The sequence below is a fragment of the Eubalaena glacialis genome, chromosome 12 (assembly GCF_028564815.1).
Source record: "Eubalaena glacialis isolate mEubGla1 chromosome 12, mEubGla1.1.hap2.+ XY, whole genome shotgun sequence".
Classification (NCBI taxonomy): domain Eukaryota; kingdom Metazoa; phylum Chordata; class Mammalia; order Artiodactyla; family Balaenidae; genus Eubalaena; species Eubalaena glacialis.
In genome coordinates, this window is record NC_083727.1 from 40857223 (window position 1) to 40884829 (window position 27607).

General features: G+C 36.0%; 1 protein-coding gene across 1 annotated transcript in view; it reads left to right on the forward strand.

Annotated features, from left to right (window-relative positions):
- TBC1D32 (TBC1 domain family member 32) overlaps nt 1-27607 on the forward strand; it is a 186016-nt gene that overhangs the window by 120737 nt on the left and 37672 nt on the right. The window contains exons 27-28 of the mRNA XM_061206963.1: nt 7628-7753; nt 21629-21712. Of these exons, the coding sequence (XP_061062946.1) occupies nt 7628-7753; nt 21629-21712 (210 nt within the window). The remainder of the gene's footprint in view (nt 1-7627; nt 7754-21628; nt 21713-27607) is intronic.

Consider the following 27607-nt stretch of genomic DNA (forward strand, 5'->3'; position numbering starts at 1 on the left):
TTTCACAATTGAAAAAAAAAAAAAACCAAAAAAATGCACAGCCTTTATTCTGTGATTACGTCGAATTTAATCTTTTATAGCTTTCAGTGTCTTAACTCTACCGCTTCCTCTACTGCATTTCTACTTATCTCATAGGAAATTGATTTTCTGACTGGCAAAAACATTCTGTTTCACGTACTGTATAAAAGAGTAAGTTCCATGGTGATAATCATTCCCTTTAATGGAAAGCACAAAATAATGTTAAAATCGTTACTCTCAGATTGTTCAGATATTGTAATTGGATATTTTTAGGTGACATTATTCATATATGAGAAAACAGGTCATTTTAAATCTTATAATATATGAGCGATAAATCTCACTATAGTATCTTTTTTTTTCTTTTTGCCTCAACATGAAGTTGTTTTTCTTTCTACAAATTAAATGAGAAAAAGAGGGAGATTGTCATACAAAATTGAAACGAATTCCAGTTAGAACTTGCTTTTCACACTTTGTAATTTTTCACCTCTGAGTGAATTTTGTATAAAATCTATGTTGAATCATTAGATTCTGTGTGTTGATCAAATGCTTACAAGGACCATGTGATGTTCTTAGGTGAGGATCAGGAATCTAAGTCACTGTATTAAATCTGTATTATTTGCATAGATTTGATACTTTATAAAGGCACAAGTGAAAATTAAAACCATTTGCAATGGTTATTAATACATATTATGTATTAACATGTTGGGAGGTGGAAAAGACTTTTTGCTAAGTATTTTTATATATGTCTATATTGAACGTTTCATAGTTGGAGCCTACTGTTTATCGAAGCATTAATCCTTGCAATGCATTTTGGTCAGCAAGAATGGATAAAGTTTCTAAATTAGAGATGGAGCTGTAGAACAAGAGTACCATATTTTGTGTCTCTGGGGTTTTTCAGTGTTGAGTGAATGAGTAATAAAGTTGATAGCTTTTGTAGTTACAGTCTTAGGATGCCAACATATTCTAGCTCTCAAGACATGCTGATATTATTTTAAATTGTTTGCATTAAAAGATGTTGAAATTTACCCTTTTCAACTACAAATACTGTAATTTTGCCATTAGAATAATATCCTTATTTTAAAAAGACAGTTTTCATTTCTCTATATTGATTTTGTTTACCAAATTTTTATGTTCTTACTGGGTTTAATTCTTTATTCACTGATGCTGCTTCTTGCTGACACTTTGGTAATTTCTGTCTTTTCAGACATTAAGTTCATGCCCATGTCCTTATGAATTATCTTCATGTCTTTTTAACTTACAAATGGGATGACAATCATTATATAATCCTAATAGTTAGATTCAGAATTGGAATATTATCTACATAGTAAGTAGAAATGAACTTAAGAGGAGAAAAGGGAGAATGAGATGACCTATAATGGCAACTACATTTTAATAAAAGAATGAAAATTGCCAAATTAACAAATTAGTAGACTGGGTTGCTTTTATTTCTAGTCTGATAAATTATGTAAGATTTAGGATTACCACTCTTCCTCCAATCAACTAAAAATAGAATCCCATGGGAAAAATTGAAAGTGCTTTGAAAAATGATACTACATAAAATGTAATGCAACATGATGATGGGTATTCTGATTTTAAAAGCCTTTTTGTATTATGTCTTACACATATAGTCAATCTATAAATATTTTTAGTGATGAATTCTCCCTTTTATTAAATATTTATCTAGGCCTTTATGTCAAGTCAGACACTTTCTCTTTCTTTTTTCTTTCCGTATTGTTTCTAACCTTGGAATTAAAATTTATTTTCTGCAGGTAAAGGTAAATGGCTTTTGTTTGGCATCATCCTGTTAACTGAGAATAGGGATATAAGATTATGGTTTCTTTCCAATGTAGTAAATCTTGAGCTGCAGCTGTTGAGATACTTAGTTTAAAAATCAGAATAAGTATTTACTTTTGAATGGTAAAACTCTTCATGTGCGTCTTACTTTCATGTTTGCAACAAACATGAATGGCAACCAGCAGAAATAGATCACCTGCTAGTTTAGGTGCAGGTAATAAGGGAAAACTAATTCCTTATTTTAAAAAAAAAACTTTTCACTGATTTCTCTTATAGTACATGCTTAATTATCACATATTAAAAGGAAAAGTGATATGATAATTCCAAAGTGAGGAATAATCTGTATAACATATGGATGTCATGTGTTTAAGAACTCACAGTTCAAACAAAATAAAGACATGGAAGAATTTAGATACTCTCACATTTAGAAATGTAGGGAGAACTAATATTAAGCATCTGTCTAATTGCTTCTTGGAGACCACTACAGAGTCTTCTTATTTATTGTATTAAGAGTAAGCTGGCATAACTGTATTAATCTACATGGAAGAAGAAAAGATAAGCAGAAAACACAAACTGGAAGCAAATATTTCACAAATAAGTTTCAGTCTAATAGAAAGAAGGGTGACTTTCCAAATGAAGCCTAGGAATCTGTTGCTAGTTATTTTATGAAATCTTCCATTTATTTGTTTCTTTTGTAGCAGTTGTTTATGATATTCTGTATAAAATGGACATTCAAAATGTCTGATATCCTTGGAAAGAAGTACTAAAAGTTTTCTGTATAGATTTTCTTTGCATTTATATTAAGCTTACATTTTTCCTCCCCTTGAAATTGAGGTTCTTTCTTTTTACATTACTTATAGTATAAGTATAATCTTTCCTTCTATATAATAATCTTTTGAGAAACAAATTATACAATATCATCAAGTATGAAAAGATTATGGTGCTTACCATAACAAAGAATTGCAGAGTTTAGGTATGAAATATTGACTCTAATTGAATTTTGTAAACATGAAACTTGATGATTTTCCTTTTTTCCATTTTACTCAGTGGTAGTAAGTGCGTGCTTAATTGCTTGTTGCCAGAGGGAGCTGTCCTGTGCATTGTAGGATTTTTAGTAGCATCCTGGTCTCTGCTCACTAGATGCCCATAGAACTCTCTCTTTGCACCCACCCCTCCCAGCTGTGACAGCCAGAAGTACCTATAGACAGTACTGAAATATGGGGAGCAAAACTTAGTCCATTTGAGAACTATAGCTATAGATTCGTTTTTCCATTCTAGCACTTCATACAAATAGAATCACATAAGATACTTCATTTGTGCTTGCTTTCTTTAAGCATAATGGTTTTGAGATTCATCTAGTTTGTTACATGTACCACTTGGTTGTATCATTTTACTAAGTAGGTTTCCAGTGTAGATAACTACAATTTGGTTAAACATCACTTTTTGTTTGTATTTTCTTAAAATCCTTAAAAACAACTGCTTTAAAATTTTTGACTGCTAATTGTATCACCTCAGTCCTTTCTGAGTCTTTATATTAACTGATTTAACTACTGGTTATGAGTCAGTTTTTTTTACCCTTTCTCATGTTAGTGATTTTTAATTGAATATTCAACATTATTAATTTTACATAGTTGAGTTCTAGATTTTGCTGTCTTTAAAGAGTAATGGACATTTTTGGGCATGCAGTCAAGTTACTCATGGATCAGTTTGGTCATTCAGGGCTTTCATTTTTTTGTTAGGGTAGGTGCAAAGTTGTGTTTATGGCTAATTTAACTCTGTTACTAAGGTGTGACTCTTCTGGTCTGTGGAACACTGGTAATTAAGGAGGACTCTTCACACTCTGTTTGGAACTTGGACATCTTCTAACCCTATGTATACTCTGGGAATTGTTCATTTTACAGCTCTCAGCTGTTCTTTACCCAGTCTGTGGAGCTTCACTCTTCAACTGCACAGCTGATTCTTTGCAACCAACTTGACAAAGACTTATACAGATTTCTGGAGTTCTTTCTTTGTTCATCCTCTTCAGTACTGTGATCCACAGATTTTAGTCTCCTCAGTCTCTCTGCAATTTGACTTCTGTCTCTTTAACTCAGCCAGACCTCCAGGGCATCCCCCTTCCTGCACAGTGATCTTGAAAGTGATTCAAGAAAAAACACAGGGCCCAATTGTAAAAGTTACCTCATTAGTTTCCCTTTTCTCAGACATGATGGTCCTGTATTGCCTATTGGTCAGTGTCTGAAAACAGTGTTTTGATATATTTTACCCATTTTTCAAGTTGTTTATGGCAGGAAGGCAAGTCTGTTTCCAGTTCCTCCATCATGACCAGAAGCAGGACTCTGGTTTTTAATTTTTTTGTGTGATTATAAACATAGAAATTTTGGCAAACATTAAATTCTGTGTATCGTTCATGCTTGTTCTACTCCCCAAATCACTGATTCAGAGTTACTGTATTCCTATGGTACCATTCCTTTGATTCCATTTCCCCTTGCCTCATTCTCCATGCCCAAGGGCTTTTGCTGGAGTAAGATTATTGGCCTCTCTCTGGACTTCCTCACTTATTCTGTACAAAGTTAGGAAAGAAAAATGTTTGGTAGGTGAATTTTGGAGAAGGAATGGAAAATCTTAGATTAGCCTACTTAAAGGCTGTATTTCCAAGTTAGCCTAACTTTTTATTTTTTTTGTTTTTAAAAAGTTTTTTTAAGTTAGCCTATCTTTAGATTATACTCATACCTTTCCTAACAAGAGCAGTCAGGAGAGGCCTTTGGTTGTCTGTCATTGTCTGTGATTGAATATATTCAGTGCAGGGGAGTTACTTGTAAGTCTATGTGGCAGGAGATCCAAGTTATGGTGCCTAATTTAGCTGTTATAGTACTAGCACTGATATTTTGAACTCCATTTATCTACTCCTGTCTACTTTTCTTTTGGTTCCAAATTTAGAGGGGGGAATAAAGGAACTGTTTCCCTCAAACTTGGTAACATCACAGATATAAATTTTCAATAAACATATCAAATCACTAAATATTTTTAGCTGTGAGGTTGCATATTGAAGAGCTCACACTTCCACTGAGAGCTGGGGGAAATGATAACCAGAGGTTATGAGCATACAAAGTTGTCTCTCTAGGAGTCTTGCAGGCACTCTGTCTCCAGCTCAGCATTTGTTTATTGCCTCAAATCAAATTTCCAGGTACTAAATTGGGCCCTTTAGCCTTTCTACCAGTTGGTAGATTCAGATGCATACCACGTTTGCTGCTTCAGAATTGTTTACAGTCTAGTGCCTGTGCTCTTTTCCTTAGAATGAGATGAAAAAGCAAAATAGAATAGCAAATGTGAAAGGAGAGAGATAGGAGAGCAAGATGAGGCTGTAGAGCAGGAGGGAAGAGGGAAAAGATAACAGGATTTTTAAAAAGCAGGTAATTTACAGAAGAGCTGTATGGACATTCTCTGTCTGAAGGAGATGGTGGTGGTTATAAAAGACAGGCTTACACATGGATAGAAAGAATGACACAGAAGGAAACAAAGATGAAAAACAAACTGCATTTGTCTTTCCAGTCATGTGCCCCTAGTGATTTTTTATAGAAGTATAACTGACTCTTAACAGTATTATATTAGTTTCAGGTGTAGAACATAGTGATTCAGTATTTTTATAGATTATGCTCCATATAAAGTTTTTATAAGATATTGGCTACATTCTCTGTGCTGTAATTATATCCTGTATCTTACTTTACACCTATGGGGGGTGGGGCAAGATCAGTGAAGGGGATTAAGAGGTACAAACCATTAGTGATTCTTAATAGGTTCTAGATAGTTTGTTCTTGGGAAATAAGTAATGTAGATATTCTGAAGGGAAACTATAAAAATTCCATTTTAATGCTGTTCAGTTGTCTTTTACCTAACTTATATTGAGATGCATTTAACATTAATACTCTGCTGTTAATAATATAATTTTCAACAAAATTATCAGCTTTGATATTTCTTGTTTAAAGGTTTTGAGAATCTTTATTAAAAATAATAATTTTCTCCTTTGACTAAATCAGTTTCATTTTTCTCTAGATATTGCTTCTGATTGAGGCCATTTATGGAATATTACAGAATCATTCTGGTCTTGATATTTAAAGAGAATAGATTAGATTAGTACTAAATATCAGAATTATACATTCTTCCAACAAAACAGTTCTTTCTGGTTTATGTGTATATTTATGAGTGTGCATATGTTTGGTATATTTGTATACTCATGATGATTGTATGAAAGAATATGTCTGTAGCTTTGATATGAGAAGGTTTTTTAGGGACCTAATTGTCAAATACGGAAGTAGTTACATAAATTATGATTTATATACTTAATCATATAATTTTATATATGATGACTGTGAGGACTGTGTGAGGATATGTAGCTGCTTTTTTAGGACTAAATAAAACCAGTTTAGACCATTGGAATGATATGTATGTCTTTTTTTGTTTTGTTATATACACTTCTTATATATGTCTTGATTATGCTCAATTATACTCCTATCTGTGTATATATTGTATATGCATACACAGAGACACACACACACACACACACACATGCTTTATGACATATAAGTTTCATGAGGGCAAGTGACCTTGTCTGTCTAGATTGTTATAGCCACATAGGAACTCCATACATGTTTACTGAATGTATTTTTACAAAGATTAGATGGAAAAATAAAATAGTTCAGTATGGTAAAAAGTTTAGTTTTTTAAAATTTGTAAGAACAAGGACTTGCTTTATTATAACTGTATTCATTTTAAAGGATAAAGAGTTGGTTGAAACCCTCTCTAGTGTTAGATTGACTACTGGTATACCCTTCCTGGTGGAATTCATCAGCCCAAAGTAGAGCTTAGGTGGCTGTATTTTGTAGTGTTCCTAACCACTTCTTTGGGCAGAAGTAATCAGGCCTTTGACTCTGTACTTTGAAAAAGTTCTTGTTCCTTTTTTCCCAAAATCTTCTTCAAGGAAAGTGGTAAAATGTATGAGTTGATGCAACTATCTGTTCCCCCCATGCTCTTCTAGAAAACAAGAGAACATCTTTGCTTCTTTTTCTCCCCTTTGAATTTTTACCTATATGTGTGAGAAAATAGTATATATGCTTTTATGTTTATATACTTGTATATCCTTTTTTAATGACACCTAAATCTTCAATATATTTAGAGATGTTTTCTAATGCAAAATCTGATGGGAATACAATTAAAGTGGAAGACAGAAAAAATCTCATGGGAGTAAAATGAAAATGAAAAGATAAAATTGCCATGTATTCATGAAATTGTTAAGAAAGAAGGAAAGTTATATTTTAGCCATAGATACTGTTTTAGCATGATTCATTTGCAGCCTAGTTCCCCCCCGCCCCAAGAAGAGGAAATAAATAATCAACTAGAGATTTTTCTACACTTATGCTTTCTTTTTGCTTTTAAAAAGAATGAATAAAATTGCGCCTGAATGTACGTGAAGAATGAGTATAATGTTTATGTCAGTCTCTGCAGTGAAATCTTAAGGTCCACACTATGTGTTAAATCAAATACTCAGTAATGAGTCATGTTTGTGTAAGAAAGAGTTATGGTTATAAATCAATCCATTTTATGAGCTTTTAATAAGTCTATTTTTATGAGCTTTTTATAAATGTGGTAATAGCAGTTTGACGGTATAAGATATAATTACAGAAAAATGTCTGTTTTCTTTTGAAACCCATATCAAATACTTTTTCTGGAACTTGTAACTGTTTACATAATTAAGTTGAATACTTATTTTTCAGTATATCTAGCATGTTTTGTTAACATAACACGTCATCTTTCTTATTAGACAGTGATCTTGGCAAACTTTTATTGCGCTTCAAAATGTCTGATAAGCAAAGTGAGTGGATAGAACACTGCCGAAGACAGTTTTGCAAAATGATGAAGGCCAAACCTGATATAATCAGTGGAGGTGGTGAGTATGTTTTAATTTTTGTGACTTTTTTGGCTTGAAGAGTATATTAACAGAAGCTGTGTTTTCCTGAAGATTAGTACTGGCATATCATATCTAGAATACATGATATTAATTCCAGAAGTCCATTGACTTCTGAGAAATTTGTGGTCCTGGAGAACAAAAATTTAAATTTGAGAAATTACTCAGCTTTCTTTTAGTACTGTTTCGGAGGCCTTGGAAGCTAAATCTACCTTTGCCTAGGTAACAGTTTGCTTGGTTTCACCAGCTTTCACCTAGCTATAGCATACTGCTATGTTTTTGGAACTTTATTGAATGTTTTGACATATTTTGAAACTCCGCCACATCTAGCCAAATAAATTTAGTGACTTGTAAGGAAATTTGGGTGTGTGTGGGGGGGATAGCTATGTTGTCTAAACCAGCAAGCAAGTTGTTTTATATTCAGATATTTATATGTGTGCATGCTTCCTAAAATTATCATGCTTTAATTAACATTATCTTAAATAAAGATAGTCTAAGAAAAAAGTTCTAATGTCAATATAAGCTAGATTTCTTGAAAGCTATAATGTAAAAATAATTGTCCTCTTTATCAGCCTTGCTTTATGGTTTTCATGTTTGTATCATTTGCTATAAAATTAAAAACGGGAAATAAAAATAAGTTTATATTTTGTTGGAGAAATTATATTTTCAGGGAATATGATATATATGGGCAAGAAATCAAACATTATTCTCCAAAATTTTAGTGTAAAATGAGCAGTTCGTTTTATATGCCCCCAAATATTTTAAAAATAGCTATTAGAAATATATATTTATCACTGGTTACATAATAGAAAATATTTAAAATAGGTTTTGCAAATACCAAAAGGTACAGAACAAAATGAGAAAGCAGCAGCTTGGAATATTGTTCAGTTTAAACACAGTAAGTAAAGGTGTAGTTTTCTGAGTTTCTTTCTTACGGGGATGGTGATAAGACAAAAGAGAAATCACATGTTCAATCCTATCCATGACTCTGAAACAACATAAACAAGTATAACATTACCATTAAAACTGTGTTCTATTTGGAATCTTGGGGCACTTCCCACAAGATTTGACCTTAGTTCTACATTACTCTGATACCGTGTCCACCATTAGATTTTGAGCTACTTTCAAAAGTAGATCTTGACCTCTCTGCCCAGCAAGGTCTAGTAGGTTACACAAAACTCAGTTACTCTTAACAGCAACTTTATAAGATAGTCTGCATTTTATGGATAAGGAAACAAAAGCCTGGAAATGTTAGGTAACGAGCTCAGTTCACCGTGGCAGACCCAAGAAGTGAATTCAAGCAATCTGAATCCAAAACTCGTGCTCAGTATCAGCTTGCGATACTACCTCTTTGCACCTTCTCTTTACTACCTAATGTTTTCCACGTGGGAGGCAAACAACATTTATTAAGTAAACCCAGATGAGCGTAATACTGATGGAGATAGAAGATGATAAAAGTTTTTAATATCTCCAGTCTCATAGCATACTTGTTTTCTGTCGATAAGCTAAGATGAAATAATTTGGGGGGTAAGCTGCAGAAATACTAAACAAGTAAATGCTTTTGTAAGGCAGGCATGCTTATTTGTCTGTGTGCATGCACATGTACATCTGGCTCTATAATCTGGTTCAACTTGGGTTTTTGGGGTTTTTTTAAACATCTTTATTGAAATATAATTGCTTTACAATGGTCTGTTAGTTTCTGCTTTAGAACAAAGTGAATCAGCTATATGTGTATATATATATCCCCACATCTCCTCCCTCTTGCATCTCCCTCCCACCCTCCCTCCCTGTCCAACCCTTCTAGGTGGTCACAAAGCACCAAGCTGATCTCCCTGTGCTATGCAGCTGCTTCCCACTAGCTATCTATTTTACATTTGGTAGTATATATAAGTCCATGCCACTCTCTCACTTCCTCCCAGCTTACCCTTCCCCCTCCCCGTGTCCTCAAGTCCATTCTCTACATCTGCCTCTTTATTCCTGTCCTGCCCCTAGGTTCTTCATAACCACTTTTTTTTTTTTTTTAGATTCCATATATATGTGTTAGCATACAGTATTTGTTTTTCTCCTTCTGACATTTTTCACTCTGTATGACAGTCTCTAGGTCCATCCACCTCACTACAAATAACTCAATTTCATTTCTTTTTATTGCTGAGTAATATTCCATTGTATATATGTGCCACATCTTCTTATCCATTCATCTGTCGATGGACACTTAGGTTGCTTCCATGTCCCGGCTATTGTAAATAGAGCTGCAATGAACATTGTGGTACATTACTCTTTTTGAATTATGGTTTTCTCCGGGTATATGCCCAGTAGTGGGATTCCTGGGTCGTATGGTAGCTCTATTTTTGGTTTTTTAAGGAACCTCCATACTGTTCTCCATAGTGGCTGTATCAATTTACATTCCCACCAGCAGTGCAAGAGTGTTCCCTTTTCTCCACACCCTCTCCAGCATTTATTGTTTGTAGATTTTTTGATGATGGCCATTCTGACTGGTGTGAGGTGATACCTCATTGTAGTTTTGATTTGCATTTCTCTAATGATTAGTGATGTTGAGCATCCTTTCATGTGTCTGTTGGCAATCTGTATATCTTCTCTGGAGAAATGACTATTTAGGTCTTCTGCCCATTTTTGAATTGGGTTGTTTGCTTTTTTGATATTGAGCTGCATGAACTGCTTCTATATTTTGGAGATTAATCCTTTGTCAGTTGCTTCATTTGCAAATATTTTCTCCCATTCTGAGGGTTGTCTTTTCATCTTGTTTGTGGTTTCCTTTGCTGTGCAAAGGCTTTTAAATTTCATTAGATCCCATTTGTTTATTTTTGTTTTTATTTCCATTTCTCTAGGAGGTGGGTCCAAAAGGATCTTGCTGTGATTTATGTCATAGAGTGTTCTGCCTATGTTTTCCTCTAAGAGTTTTAGAGTGTCTGGCCTTACATTGAGGTCTTCAATCCATTTTGAGTTTATTTTTGTGTATGGTGTTAGGGAGTGTTCTAATTTCATTCTTTTACATGTAGTTGTCCAGTTTTCCCAGCACCACTTATTGAAGAGTCTGTCTTTTCTCCATTGTATATTCCTGCCTCCTTTATCAAAGATAAGGTGACCATATGTGTGTGGGTTTATCTCTAGGCTTTCTATCCTATTCTATTGATCTATATTTCTGTTTTTGTGCCAGTACTATACTGTCTTGATTACTGTAGCTTTGTAGTATAGTCTGAAGTCTGGGAGCCTGATTCCTCCAGCTCCATTTTTCTTTCTCAAGATTGCTTTGGCTATTCGGGGTCTTTTGTGTATTCCATACAAATTGTGAAATTTTTTGTTCTGCTTCCATGAAAAATCCCATTGGTAATTTGATAGAGATTGCATTGAATCTGTAGATTGCTTTGGGTAGTATAGTCATTTTCACAATGTTGATTCTTCCAATCTAAGAACATGGTATATCTCTCCATCTGTTTGTATCATCTTTCATTTCTTTCATCAGTGTCTTATACTTTTCTGCATACAGGTCCTTTGTCTCCTTAGGTAGGTTTATTCCTAAGTATTTTATTCTTTTTGTTGTAATGGTAAACGGGAGTGTTTCCTTAATTTCTCTTTCAGGTTTTTCATTGTTCGTGTATAGGAATGCAAGAGATTTCTGTGCGTTAATTTTGTATCCTGCTACTTTACCAAATTCATTGATTAGCTCTAGTAGTTTTCTGGTAGCATCTTTAGGATTCTCTATGTGTAGTATCATGTCATCTGCAAACAGTGACAGCTTTACTTCTTCTTTTCTGATTTGGATTCCTTTTATTTCTTTTTCTTCTCTAATTGCTGTGGCTAAAACTTCCAAAACTATGTTGAATAATAGTGGTGAGAGTGGGAAACCTTGTCTTGTTCCTGATCTTAGGGGAAATGGTTTCAGTTTTTCACCATTGAGGATGATTCGTTGTCTATTCGGGTATTCCACAGATGCAGGGTACATCAGGTTGTTTGTGGAGATTTAATCCGCTGCTCCTGAGACTGCTGGGAGACATTTCCCTTTCTCTTCTTTGTTCGCACAGCTCCTGAGGTTCAGCTTTGGATTTGGCCCCACCTCTGCGTGTAGGTCGCCTGAGGGCATCTGTTCCCGCCCAGACAGGATGGGGTTAATGGAGCAGCTGATTAGGGGGCTCTGGCTCACTCAGGCCAGGGGGAAAGAAGGGTATGGGATATGGGGTGAGCCTGCGGCCACAAAGGCCAGCGTGACATTGCCACAGCCTGAGGTGCGCCGTGTGTTCTCCCGGGGAAGTTGTCCCTGGATCACGGGACCCTGGCGTGGAGGGCTGCACAGGCTCCCGGGAGGGGAGGTGTGGATAGTGACCCGTGCTTCCACACAGGCTTCTTGGTGGCTGCAGCAGCAGCCTTAGCATCTCATGCCCATCTCTGCTGTCTGAGCTGATAGCCTCGGAGCTCGTTTAGGCAGTGCTCTGAATCCCCTTTCCTCGCGCACCCCGAAACAATGGTCTCTTGCCTCTTGGGCAGCTCCAGACTTTTTCCCGGACTCCCTCCTGGCTAGCTGTGGCACACTAGCCCCCTTCAGGCTGTGTTCACGCTGCCAACCCCAGTCCTCTCCCTGGAATCTGACCTCCGAAGCCCGAGCCTCAGCTCCCAGCCCCCGCCCGCCCCGGCGGGTGAGTAGACAAGCCTCTCGGGCTGGTGAGTGCTGCTCGGCGCCGAGCCTCTGTGTGGGAATCTCTCCGCTTTGCCCTCCACACCCCTGTGGCTGCGCTCTCCTCCGTGGCTCCGAAGCTTTCCCCCTCCGCCACCCGCAGTCTCCGCCCTCGAAGGGGCTTCCTAGTGTGTGGAAACCTTTCATCCTTCACAGCTCCCTCCCACTGGTGCAGGTCCCGTCCCTATTCTTCTGTCTCTGTTTTTTCTTTTTTCTTTTGCTCTACCCAGGTACATGGGGAGTTTCTTGCCTTTTGGGAAGTCTGAGGTCTTCTGCCAGCGTTCAGTAGGTGTTCTGTAGGAGTTGTTCCACATGTAGGTGTATTTCTGATGTATTTGTGGGGAGGAAGGTGATCTCCATGTCTTACTCCTCTGTCATCTTGAAGGTCTCAGTCAACTTGGGTTTTAAATAGAAGCAATCTATAGTTATCAAGAACCAAAGATTTTTAAATTATCATTACCTATGCTGCATTTTCTCCCCAAAATCTCTACGTATGACTCTGCAATGCACAATAAATACCATGTACCTTCATTAATATTTTTTTCATAATTATAATAATGAGTGAATGAATTAGTCTTAATTTCTCTATAAATTATATGATCTGAATCCAAAAGGAGGTAGACAAAGGAAATTCAGTTAACAAGAAACTTACTGAGAACCTACGTGTTGACTCCCTGTTCTGCTCCCCACTATGGGCAGCTACTGTCCTTTGTAGGTAATGGTAAGGAGGGCGTGAACAATCCATCAGTAGTCTTTCCAAACTGATTTAAACCCAGGGCATCTAAACAGCTATCAGGAGAGAAAATTTCCAGCTTTCTCTGGCTTGGGCTTCTGCTGTTTCCAGAGTTTTCTTACCTGGCTTTTAGCTTTTAAGAACAAGTGAGACAATGTAGATGTGTAATTGCACAACATTCCTGCACTCACTTGTAATGAGTCACTGGGAGAAGCGATAGATTATATGACCTAGAGCTCACAGGCCGAAGTTAATTTTTTAAAACGTTAAGTCAGATTTTTCCTTTTCATGACCTTATTTTTGGTCTGTGTGTATTTTCCACCCCACCCCACTATATCTGAGACCTTTCTCCTAGCATAGAACTAACTAGGACATGTTCCCTGAACCTCTATAAATTTCCTTCATTTTCATGTGTTTATTTCATTCAGCTTTGGGAGAGAACATAGTTTCTTCTTGTCAGGAAAGTCCCTGTAGGTCTGATTGACTTCTAGTTTCCCCTGAATTTACTAACCTAGCCTCTTGTTGTCTATCCATTCTGAACATTGGATTCCATCATCAATTGCATGTTTAATTCTTTCTACTCTTATATCTGCCTTTGTAGAGTTGTCTCCCTATAAAAAGAAGCTTCTATTTCTCACATTATCTTCTAATCATTGTTTCCCACTAATCTTTTATTTGTGACCTAATAATTAAATATACAATTTTAAATATGTTCCAAGTATGTTCTTCCTATTTCTGTTCTCTAATATTGATAATATAGTTTATAACTGGAATTCTAGTGTAGGATTCATATAATTTGAGTTGGTCACTAGATAACATGTACAACATGTCTGATAGACAATGTTGGAAACTGGTATGCTTTATAACTATAATACATTTTGTATAACTATATACTTCAAATGCTCAAATTATCACAACTTGGACTCTAAGAGTTTTTGTTTAAGCTAGCCTCTTTGTCCTTTAAATTTTAATTTATTTTTTCTGTTTTCCTCTGAAAGAATCCTGGCATAGTAACAACAATGAGGTCATCTAGACTCACTTTTTCGGCTCCTAAACATAGTTCAAGGGATTCTGGTTTCTTTCAGTGGGGAGAATAACATTAGGGGCAAAATTTGAGCAACAGTGTGCATTAGGTGCCTCCACATAATCACTTAGGATAACAAGATGACATGAGTCAAGAGTTCTCTTAAAAAAAAAAAAAAAGTGGGGGGTGTATTTTTGTTTCAAATTTACTTCTGGCTATATATATTTTTTAATTTTCCTCTGAGCATTTAATCTAGTTTTCTCATTTTGTCCTGCCATTTAGATTTTATCTATATGAGATGCCATGGAAAGTATTAAAGTGTATTCTTCTTCTTGCATTCTCTTTTCTGGCTGCTGTCACTAGTTTATACCTAGTACAGTAATTGAAAGAAACAGCCTGGTTCCCTTTAACTTCCTTCTTTCATCCTCTGACTCTCATGTACTTGGTTACCATGTCTTAGAGTTTATTCTTAATTTTTTTTAATCTTTCTTTCTCATCCATGTCCTCTGCTACTACTTTAATTCAAGTATTAACCATTTAGCAACTAAATTATTGTGTGAAATACATGATCATTTTAGGAAAACTAGAAATTATAAACAAAATGAAGAAACTGAAATTTACCTGTAATCTCTGAAGGATAAGGTTAGCACTAAGTTATTTTTAGCCAAAAAGATTTAATACCTACCATACTATTTTCTTTTGCCATTTCATTCAGTACAGTATTGTACAGAATTTTCCATGTCATTGAATGTGCTTATACAAAGTAATTTTAAAGTCTATTCATTTATCTATGGATCTGATTCCTATAACACTTTCCTTTATCTCAGTTGACCCCCTGGGATCCTAGCCAGTTACTGTTTCAAATGTACAGTAATGAGACCAAAATCTTTAATAATTTAGATTATCTGATAATATCAAAGCACTAGTAAATCACTTTAAAAAAGACATATAGAGACTGCTATAAGCAGAAACAGACATTAAAGCTCATGAAAGAAAGCATAAGAGGTGCTATGATGATAACAAAAGCCTGAGGCCTGAAAGGAGGATCCCTAATGGCTGACGCTAAAGGGGCAAAAGCATCAATTCCTTTGTTTTTCCACTCTCTTTAACCTTGTGAGCACCATCATATATCGTTATTGGTCTAGCCTTAGTGACATTCTTCCAGTGGTATTTGCCCATCGTGTGATTCTGTTACCAAAGCTCCTTTTTTCATACACCCTCTTCTTGGCGTAATTAACCAAGGGAAAGAGGAATTCAGCACAATTTCTAATCCATCACCTTCTGAATCCTTCAGCTATACCATAACAACTCAAAGTTGTTGTGTACCCATGGACTTTAAATTGTCCTGTCTTCTATCTACTTATGGCTATAAAGCAGTTGTACTTGATACAAGCAGATAATTCTCTAAGACTCAATATTAATTACATGATGAATAATATAAAAATAAAGAATGATTTCAAATAGGCTAAGAATAAAAAAATTTAATGTGTGGTTGTCTAATTTATATGATGGAACTTACATCCAGCCTTTAAGGAGTCTAAATATTCATAATGAAAAAAGTACAGAGATGATTTCTACTTTTAAAAGATGGAGTAGGTGATCTTTCCCTTTTCCCTTATCCTATGTACAGCTAAGATTTCTGGATATCATCTTATGTTTTATATGTGACTCTGGAAGATGGAGAGAAGGCAGACTGGCTAGGGACCTTGGGACCTAAGGAACAACTCAGAGGTGATGTTTCTTGGGTTTTCTTTTTGCCTTGTATATCTTAGGCTGAGTAATTAAGATTGCCAACAGATGCAGGAAGAAAAATGAGGGCTGGGCAGTAAAAGCCTGCTCTCTCTAACCAAAGGACCAGGAAAAGGGCAGTCTACCAAGACAAAATTTGTAGATAGTGACCACTTTAATCCAGACAAACACCGCTTTAGAAAATATTGCCAACAAGACTTGGGGTTCAGCCTGGACTTCTATTCTCACCTGCCAGTAATGAGGTACCCCTGCCTCTCCCTGATAAGATGCTATCAGAGGAGACCTAGGTAGAGAGTTAGGAATTTCACCATCACCCAATGGTAATAAGGCCACAGTCTCGCCTTCCCCTCCACACATGTATTTGTTTCACACATGAAACAAATTTTAAAATACAAAGTGTCAGCAAAGAAATATATAAAGAAAACCCAAAAGGAAGTTTTAGAACTGAAGAATTCCATACCCAAAATAGAAAGCTCAATGAATGGGCTCAACAATAAAATAGAGGGGACAGAGGAAAGAATCAGTGAACTTGAAGATATTAAGAGAGGAAATAGACTGAAAAATTTAAAGAAAAGATTGAATCCCAAAGTTCTGTGGAACCATAACAGAAGATCTAACATTTGCATCATTGGAGTCATGGAAAGAGGTTGGAACTACAAATGTATTTGAAAAAATGATGGCTGAAAACTTTCCAAATTTGGCAAAAGACCTAAGCCTGTGGATTCTAGAACCTCAAAGAGGGTAAACCCAAAGAAGTCCACACCAAGACACAATACAGTTGACCCTTAAACAACACAGAGTTGAACTGTGTAGGTCTACTTATACACAGATTTTTTTTCAGTAGCAAATACAGTACTAGATGATCTGAGGTTGGTTGAATCTGTGAATGAGGATAAGGAGGGCTGACTATAAATTATATTGGGTTGGCCAAAAAGTTCGTTTGGTTTTTTCCGTAAGATATCTCCAGTAGCACTTAGTTGTCTTTAACTTCATTCGAAACAATTTTGTTAGACTGTATTGTGACAGCTGTCACATCAGCGTGCATTTAAAAAAAAAAAAAAACTTATCAAAATTGATGAATTTTTGTGTAGCCATTTTAATACTGAAGATGGAAGAAAAAAGCCACATCTTTGGCTTTATTTCAAGAAAGGTAAAAACCCAACCAAAATGCAAACAAAGATTTGTACAGTGTATGGAGAAGGTGCTGTGACCGATCAAACGTGTCAAAAGTGGTTTGCGATGTTTCATGCTGGAGATTTCTTGCTGGACGATGCTCTAGGGTCTGGTAGCCCAGTTGAAGTTGATAGCGATCAAGTCGAGACATTAATTGAGAACAATCAACGATATACCACATGGGAGATAGCCGACATACTCAAAATATCCAAATCAGGCGTTGAAAATCATTTGCACCAGGTTGGTTATGTGAATCGCTTTGATGTTTGCGTTCCACATAAGTTAAGCGAAAAAAGCCTTCTTGACAGTATTTCTGCGTGAGATTCTCTACTTAAAGGTAATGAAAACATTCTGTTTTTAAAACAAATTGTGATGGGTGATGAAAAGTGCATACTGTACAATAATGTGGAATGGAAGAGATCATGGGGCAAGCGAAATGAACCACCACCAACCACACCAAAGGCCAATCTTCATCCAAAGAAGGTGATGTTGTGTATGTGGTGGGATTAGAAGGGAGTCCTCTATTATGAACTTCTTCCAGAAAACCAAACGATTCCAACAAGTACTGCTCCCATTTAGACCAACTGAAAGCAGTGCTCGAAGAAAAGCATCTGGAATTAGTTAACAGAAAATGCATAATCTTCCATCAGGATAATGCAAGACTGCATGTTTCTTTGATGACCAGGCAAAACTGTTAACGGCTTGGCTGGGAAGTTCTGATTCATCCTCCGTATTCACCAGACATTGCACCTTCAGATTTCCATTTGTTTTGGTCTACAAAATTCTCTTAATGGAGCAATTTTCAATTCCCTGGCAGACTGTAAAAGGCACATGGAACAGCTCTTTGCTCAAAAAGATTAAAAGTTTTGGGAAGATGGAATTATGAAGCTGCCTGAAAAATGGCAGACAGTAGGGGAACAAAATGGTGAATACGTTGCTCAATAAAGTTCTTGGCGAAAATGAAAAATGTCTTATTTTTACTTTAAAAACCGAAGGAAACTTTTGGCCAACCCAATACATGATTTTTGACTGTGCAGGGGGTTGGCATCCCAATCCCCCCGTGTTGTTCAAAGGTCAACTGTATAGTCAAACTTCTGAAAATTTAAGACAAATCTTGAAAGCAGAGAGGGAGAAACAACACCTTACCTACAAGGGAAAATCAATGCAAATGACAGTGGACTTCTCCCCAGAAAAGATGGAGGACAGAGGAAGTGGCATGACGTTATTCAAGAGCTGAAGGCAAAGACCTGTCAACCTGAACTCTGTGTTTATTGAAAGTAGCCTTCTGGAATATTGAGGAAATCAAGACATTCTCAGGTGAAAAATATGTCACCAGCAGACCTACCCTAAATAAAGGAATAAAGGAATTTTTCTACCTCTGTCATGTGCCTGCAACCCCCTGTTAATCTATAATTGTACAAACTTTCTTTTAAAAACAAGGAATGAATATAAACTACTTGAGAACATTGAGAAAAATAGTCTTTGCTTATAATTTGTATAAAAAGTGAACATAGTTGGATGTGGTGAGATTGTAAAGTGCTTGAAACACATTAGTAGAGTTCTGACTTCATGGAGGGTAGAGAGATGAGAATCGTGGTAAGTTCTGAATACGGAAGTGTTCAGGAACAAACATCTGGTGGTTACATGAAGGATGGTGTTTGGGAAAAAATTGCACGCATAATGTAATTGTCTTGTGATCTGATGATGTGCCAGCAGTGATAAAAGATGAAAGAATTAAAGAGTGAATTCTGGAGAAATTTTGCATGTTTACAAACATTGAACTTTTTGGAACCAGCTGCTGTTGTGATGGCAATGCCAAGGGAGAAAACAGTCAGTATCCAAGTATCCCTGAACAAGCTGCCTTCAGTTTTTCCTCATCAGTAAAACCCGTGTCCTCTTTTATTATATACGTATTATAAACCTTGGTTTCATAGTCTACTAATGTCATAGTCCAACCCTAGGGAATAAATATAATTAAAAGGACAGCTCCTAATTTAAAGTCCTTTTGAAATTCCAGGTCTGTCATTTAAAATAAAAATCCACTTAAAACAATATTCTGTAGTTTACTTTCTGGATAGTGATATCCTGGAGTTAATTTACTCTTAAAGTTAAGAAATGTTTTATGTGAATTAATTTCCTTGAGTCGCAGATAATGGAATTTTTAGTGAATTGACAGATACTGAGTCATACTGAGATAGCCACTCTAGTAATTATGCAGTTTAGCTACACTTATGTTTGGTTAGTTAGAGAGATGGTACCGATAAATTGTAGCCATGGGTTCAATTACCATATATGGATTCGTTTTTTAACATTGTTCCATGGCTGTAAGCTTATCCCTCAAAATATTTGGAAATGCATTGTGCTGTTCATATGGGTTGCTGGGCAAAGCAAAAAAATTGGAATCAGCAGAAATTAAGAACCTTCTCTAGGTAGTTCAGTGATGTCATCTTTATATAGGATGCATAGAATTGCTTTATAAGCCTCCAGTATATTGATCTCATAACATAATTGCATATTTCAAGATCAGTGCTTGCTGGAAAGTCGTATGCTTTGCAAAGTCTGCAGTTAGTCTGGTGACTCTTAAGTTTCAAATCATATTGTGTTTTAGCAGCTTCAAAGATGTGTATTTTGTCTTCACTAACGTATGTTTAGCTGTCTGATGGCTAAACCTGATTTCAGGCATTGGATTCAAATAACTGTTCAGCAGTGTGCTGTGACTTTTCCCATTAACTCAGCCACTTTGCTTAAATGCATAATTTGTAACAAACATGTGGTTGTGCTAAAATGAGAATAATTATAGTTGAGTTTTAAATGGACATTTCCATTTAAAATTTTTATATAATATTTGTTACTAATGTATATCTCACACCTTATTAGGAATGATTGTATCTAAATTTCATCGACACATTCTTTCTGAAAAATTATAATCTCAAGAGACAGCATTAGGTGACTTATAAACAAACATGTAGAAGTTGAAAGCTCTCACCTAAGGACCATTATTTACATATAGGTTCATAGAAAAAAAAATTTGAAAGATTTCTCTAAGAGAGGGAGAATTTGTGCCTATGTATGTGAAGATAGAACCAATCTAAACAACTATTAGTTTAAATAATCTGCAATACTGGTGTCCTTTCTGATCCTCGACTATTGCATTTTCATACTTTTAAATATTCATTTCAACTTGAAATCAGAATAAGAATAGAGTTCCATGAATAAAAAATTTCATTTTTATCTTGAGATATAGCTCAAGCTATATCATGAGATGTAGCTTGTTAGACCTATAGTTGTTGGAAAGCGTATGTTATTCCTCTTTGACTTTACATTTTTGACATGTTGAACACTAATTTTTCCTTCATGAATTATGTCTTTAAAATGCGCTTGGATGTGAAAAAGGGTACATTCAGTTAATACAGGTCATAGTCAGAATCCTGAATATAACTAGGGCACAGTTTTAAAAGGTGACTAAAACTTACCTTCTATAAGTGTAAACATATCAGTTACCCTACAGATATATTTCTTTCCAGCAAAAATAATTCTAGATTGCATATTAATTATAATCCACCTGGTTATATCCATTTGGGAGGTAATATATGCAAATACTGTGGCATTATTTATATACTATTACATTGACAGGCATCTTTTTCAACTTTTCTTTAAATTAATAAACTTAGAGCAGTTTTAGATTCACAGCAAAGTTGAGTGGAAAGTACAGAAAGTTCCCACATACGTTCTATCCTTACATATGTACAACACCCCCCCCAACTATCAACGCCTCACCCAGAGGGGTACAGTTGTTACAACTGATGAACCTACACTGACATATCATTATCATCAGGAGTCCAAAGTTTACATTAGGGTTCACTCTTGATGTTTCACATTCTATGAATTTTGACAAATGTCATAGTAATGACACGTATCCACCATTGTAGTATCTTACAAAAGAGTTTCACTGCCGTAAAACTTCTGTGCTCTGCCTGTTCATCCTTCCCTCTCCCCAACCCCTGACAAGCCTACTTTTGATCTGCTTGCCTTGAACAGATACCATCTGTTGCAAAGTACATAAAACATATAATATGTCCTGCTTTTGAAAGGGATGTGAGCTATGCATTGATTCTGGTCTTGGAGCTCACGTGATTTTTTTTCTGCATGTGTGAATGACGATGGTAAGATATTATAGCCTAGTTTGTGATTTTTTTTTTCTGAATTGAAATCATTTAGCAAATTCTGAAGTAATCCTTAGAGGATCTAAAGATAACAGATGATTCTTTTCCAGTTTTACATTGAATAGGTTCTCAGTGAAGATATTAAAATTTAGTTTACATTGGAAACATTGTTATGAATATTAAAATGATGTTTTTAATTGGCCCCCCTTAAGAGCATAACTGTGAAGAAGTTCTGATGACTTTTTCCTACTAGTCTGTGATTTAGAAATGCAGTATCACATATTGTTCTTGACCTTTAACATCCTAATTATTCTCTTGTTTATTACAGCTTTAGTAGAATTACTTGAAAAATTTGTCCTTCATCTCTCTGAAAGCCCATCTGAATGCTACTTCCCCTCAGTGGAATATACAGGTACAGTTTAAACATTTTTGTATTTTGGAAAGTGCTCAATGTGCAAATAGATAATGTTTCGTAGAGGAGTGTAATTGGACACAAATGTGCACAAGGTTTTTTCACCCTAAAAAATCTCTCCCTTTGTGCCATATACATTCCAGATATCTTTCGGTTTCTTCTGTGCAAATGTCTGGGTTTCCTTGTAACTTTCTAGCTTCGTTTTTGAGGGTTTTTTTCTTCTGTCTACCCATTAAAAATTGTTTTTCCTTAAGGCAATGTCTTTCACTCTTCTGTTTTTATCCACTAGGAGATGATCTTCTAGTGATCTCATCTGCTTGTACTGTTTTACCCACCTTATATATTGATGACTTCTAAATATACCTCTTCTACTCAAAGATCTATAAGCTTCATTCTCATATTTCCAGATGCTTAATCAGTAAACATCACCTGGATGTGCTAAAGAACCCTCAAGCTCAAAATGTCCACCTTCTCATACCTCACTGAGATACATCCTCCTCCTACACTGTCTATTTTTGTGGGCAGTGCAATTATCTGTCCATCTAAGCCAGGTTCCCTCCCAGTCACCAAACTATATTCTGTGTTCTTAATATAGCTCAAATTTATCTACTTATATCTATCTCTACTCTTCTTTATGTTAGTTTAGGCCACCATTACTTTTTGCCTAGGTTATTACAACATTCTCTTTACCTGATGTCTCTAATTGGAGTCTCATTTCTTTTCAGAGGTATTCTTTATGCTGCTTTCAGAGTGACCTGTGACATGTAAATCTGACCTGCTCTTTCCTCTACCTCTTAGAAGCTTACCATTGACCACTGCATACAGTTTAAGCTTCTTATCATGGTACCCAAGGCCTTATGTTACTCTTCTCCTTTCTTCTCTAGCATCATCCCTTTCTCTCCACGCCTCATATTTGTTTTTCAGGGACACTAAACTATTAGCAGCATTGCCAACCTCACCCTCTCTTCTCCAAATACACATTCATTTATTCAACAAATGGATATTTTCCTCTGCTATATAATAGAACTGCTCTAAACACTTGGACACATCAGTGAACAAAAGAAGAAAGTCTTACCTTTACAGAGTTTACCTTCTGATTGGAAGACAGACAATAAATAAGTAAAAAGATTCAGTATGTCAAGTGGTATGGTGGTAAGTGAGAAATGCAGAGCAGGGAAGGGGCCTAGGGAGTGCTAGTTGGGGGTGGCGGTTCCAGTGTTAAATAGTGTTCAGACCAGCAGAAATTGGGAGCAAGACACATGGATGTTTCCAGAGGGAGAGACTTCCAGCAAGTGACTAGGAAGGAGATTAGTATAGCTCAGAAGGAGTGAAGGGGAAGGATTGTTGGTGTTGAAGTTAGAGAGGAGAGGATGATATAGGTTTTTTGTTTTTTCTTTTTTTTTTTTCTTTTGGCCGCACCGCGTGGCTTGTGGGATCTTAGCTCCCCGACCAGGGATTGAACCTGCGCCCTCGGCAACGAAAGCACGAAGTCTTAACCACTGGACTGCTGGGGAACCCACTGATCTAGGGTTTTTAAAGTCATTGCAAGGTCTTGAACACAGGAGTGACATGCTCTGATTTACATTTTTAAAAGATCATTATTGCTGCTGTATCAGGAAAAGACTGAAGAACAAAGGGCTAAAGCAGGGAGATGAGTTAGGAGGCTATTGAAAAGATACAGATGAAAAATGGCAGTGGCTTGGATGAGGATGTCAGTGGAGTTAGAAGTACTTGGATGCTAGGTATATTTTGAAAATAGGACCAACAGAATTGGGTAACAGATTGAATATGGGGTGGGAGAGAGAGGAGTCAAAGGACCCAAGTTATTGATCTGAGCCACTGGAAGGATGGGATTACCAAACACTGAGATAGAGAAGAATGGGTAAAGAATAGGTTTCAGAGAGGAGATTAGGAGCTTGCTTTTATGTTATGTTTCGAATACTTATTACACATTTAAGTAGACATGCTCTGTACATGTTGGCTGTTTGAATCTGGAACTTAGGGAGAAGGTAGGGCTGAAAATACAAATTACTAAATCATCAGCTTAGTATATAAAGCCAATACACATCTCTTTGTCATGTTTTTCTCATATTCTGACTTAATGTCTAATTCCTCACGTGACAGCACACTCCTGTAAGGTAGTTTCCTTGTCTTACCTGTCGTATCCTCTGCACCTAGAGTAACAGTGCCAATAAATGTTTGACAAATAAAGGAAAAAATGGATAGAAGAATAAGAGCTTTGTATACTGTGTCAACCAGTTGGTTTACTCTATTGCCTATTAAAATTAAAACATTTAAGATTTATGAGCAGAAGCTTTACTTGATTCATCTGTACCTTAAGGCAATGAATTTAGTAACTGTGTAAAGGATGAAGTAGGGTGAAGAACTAAAATTTCCCAAAGGTGAATATCCAGTGCCTGGGGCTCAGTAAATGAAGACACAGTGAAGAAAAAGCAGAGAGGTAGCATAGGCTCATGATAATAGATCATCATGGGATATTGCCCCTCTTCCTCATAAGGGTAACATGACTTTTCTGTTTGCTAAAGAAACCATCCTTCAAAATGTGTTATTTATTCAAGTTAGACACAGTGTGTCAAATCTCCATAGAAAGAAAAAATTTTTAAAGATACATTTTCAGTCTGGCTCAGACTAATTTTTTTAGCTCTATTATTCATCACTGCCCAAACACATCCTGTGCATTCATGTCATTGAACCTTTGCTCCTACTGTTCCTTCTGGATAAACGTTTTCCTCCCCATGACACCCATATGATAATGTCCAACTCCACTGTAAAGTTGCAGCTAGAATGTCACCTTCCTTCTTATTCCCAGTCAGAAGTCCCTCCTCTGTGCTCCTATCGCATTCACATTAAACTACCATTTTGATATTTATTATATTGTATATGGCTAATTTAAATTATTTCATTAGGTCTCAAATGCCTCTGTATCTTTAATATGGCATTTGAGATATTTTTATTGGATTACATATACATACTGTTACATAGCATCTGTATTCACACAATACATTTGTATAACAATCCTAAATCTATTGGGATTTACAAAAATACATAGGAACATATACCTAATTAAATCATAGTGACATCTATGCAGATTTGGGAAAGGGATAAAAGTGATCATAAGAAAATGAAAGCAAAGAAATGAGAGGAAAATACAAGGTAGAATTAAACAGAAATTAAGGTAGGTGAAGGGAATTGATAACTATTGACCACTGCTTGTGAATTAAATAGAGTGCTGAGGCACCTGATGTGCATTATATCGTTCAACCCTGTAACTACAGTTGCCCCTTGAACAGCATGGATTTGAACTGTGCAGGTCCACTTACAGGCAGATTTTTTTCAATAAATACATACTACGGTACTACCAATCCATGGTTTGTTGAATCCCTGGATGCGGAACTGAGGATAGAGAGGGCCAGCTGTAAAGTTATACTCGGATTTTTGCCTGCATGGGGTTGGCGCCCTAACCCTTGCATTGTTCAAGGGTCAGCTGTACTCTCTGAAGTAGGCATACTCATCACATTTAAAATCAGGAAACTGAGGTTCAGAGGGAAGAAAAGAGAAATTGTGAAGAGAATTTTGAGGAAAAACATCTGTGAAGAAAATTACAACTTTATGAACAAACCTGAAAAAGTATGTGAAAAACATACAGGGATTAATGATCAAGTCTGTGAGTAAGAAAGGAAACAAGTAAGAAGTGGTGATCATGGAGATTTGCATGGCCAAAGTGGGTATCTCTCGTCTTCAGTATGATGGTCTTCAAATTCTGCAGCTCTCTTTGGCGCATTGTTCTATTGGGTCATATTTTCTATAGATAATCTAAAATTAACATTATGTTGTATATGTTATCTAAATACTCAACAAGACTGATTGCTCAGTGTGCATGCATTTACTACCCTCTGTTATATTTCTAGATTATGCTGAGGGAGATCTCAGATGTTGGCTTCGTTGAATGTATTATCTAGGCAGATAAACCCTGAATGTGCATTTAAATTCTTTAAAGGCTCCAGCGGAACAACTATCCACTGGCTTTTTTAGAGTACAGATGAAAATAAAGTGGCTTCCTGTTGACTGATTGTTATCCTTTTATCATTTATTTTTTGGCTGGTGGAACAATGGTTTGCTATTATAAAATTTCACTCTATTTACTTTAAATAAACAAAAACCATGTTTTGATATAAAAGATGTTTCAAAGCAGACGCTGGATAGATATATTCAATGTTTTTTCATGTTTCTTGAAATGCGAAATTGATTGACTTCTTAAAAATTACAGCTTGCTAAACCCTAAGGTAGCTGAAATTAGCATAACACAGTCATCCATCTGTTGTTAGCTCCCTCAGGATTTCAATCCATTATAAAATTTGCAAATCTGGAAAAATCAAATTAGTTTGGCTGTTTATCCCCTTAAAGAAAGAGGACAAACAGATAAAGTTCTGCACACTTGCAATTTGTAACTCCATACAAGTATCTTTCCAAATCCTAACAGACATTAACCATTTGTCATCTCATTTCCCTGGGACGAGTCGGAGATCTTTTCCTTCTGCAGTTGCTTCTTTGAAATGATAAATTAAGTAGTCCTTTCAGGGTGGTAAATATTTTAACTTTATCCTTTTTCTCTTTATGTTGTTAATCAAAAGGTTGGAAAAAATATCAGAATATCATTGTTTCACCTTTTGATTATTAAAATATTTTTATACTTAATATATACAGTTAAATATCCATTATACTTCCTTTGGGTATTCAGCAAATATGCTTTTTTCTGTTTTGCATTTATGGAGCGTGTTTGTGAGTATGGTCGATAATTGCAAGGAGGTATATAATATGAATGACCCTGTCCTCAAGGAGGGGAAATAGGACATATACCTAAAATGATGAATTAACTAATTTGCAGCGTATGGTAAAATAGAAAATAAAGAAATGGAAAATTGACATTTTTCAGCTAGCTACTTTGTTTCAGGCAATGTGCTAGAGCCTTTAAGTATGCTATTTGAGTTGAGGTTTTGTCAAATGAGGGGTTGTGTGGTATGTGCCACAGGTGTTCAGTGGAAAGAGTGACCAGTGTTGACTAATGCCATTATGGAAGATTAGGGGAGGAAGCAATGATAGAGCAAGAGGAGTGGCACTAGTGCTGCCTCCTGGGCTATTACAGGTGAAAGAAATAGGAGAGGCAAAGAGTCTTGCAGGCAAGGGCAATTGTATAATCAAAGACATGGAGAAGAGTAATGCTTTTCTCCAAATAGTGCTGACTATATCACTTAGGATGCTGAGACTTAGGCTAGTTTACTGGTCATAAGGAATTAAATTTTATGGCAGTAAAAATTGAATAAAATGGATAGATAACAACCACATGTTAAAAAAGAAGCAACAGAACCTTCCAGGCTTACTTTGGGGAAGGAAGAAGGTAGGAGGAAATGGACTGACTGGTTGGTTTCTTTGGGTGGTGAGAGTTCTCTGGCTTTACTACTGATACAGCAGGGCTTCAAGAGAGTCAGTCAACAGCCAAGCTGTAACTGCTTCTCTAATACTGGATTTGTCCCCCAGTGGAGATATGGTTTACTCTTCTGAAAATTTATTTAGTTTCGCACTATTAGCCAAGTGCCAGGCAAAATAGATTTAATTTCTTCTACCACTGCTCTATGTGCTAGCTTTCCAAATTAAAAATAGAACAGAATGTATTACCAAAGTGAGTGATTTCAGTCAATATTCAGTTAATTTTTTCAACTCATTTTGTTTTGAGACTATTATATTTATAATTAAAATGATTGGTTATTGCAAATAGTTAATGCTGAGATTGAATTAGGCATTGTTGATTAAGTAGGGTAAGTCTGATGCTATAGGTGTCATTGTTTGGTTGACCTTTATTCAGTAACTTATTTTATT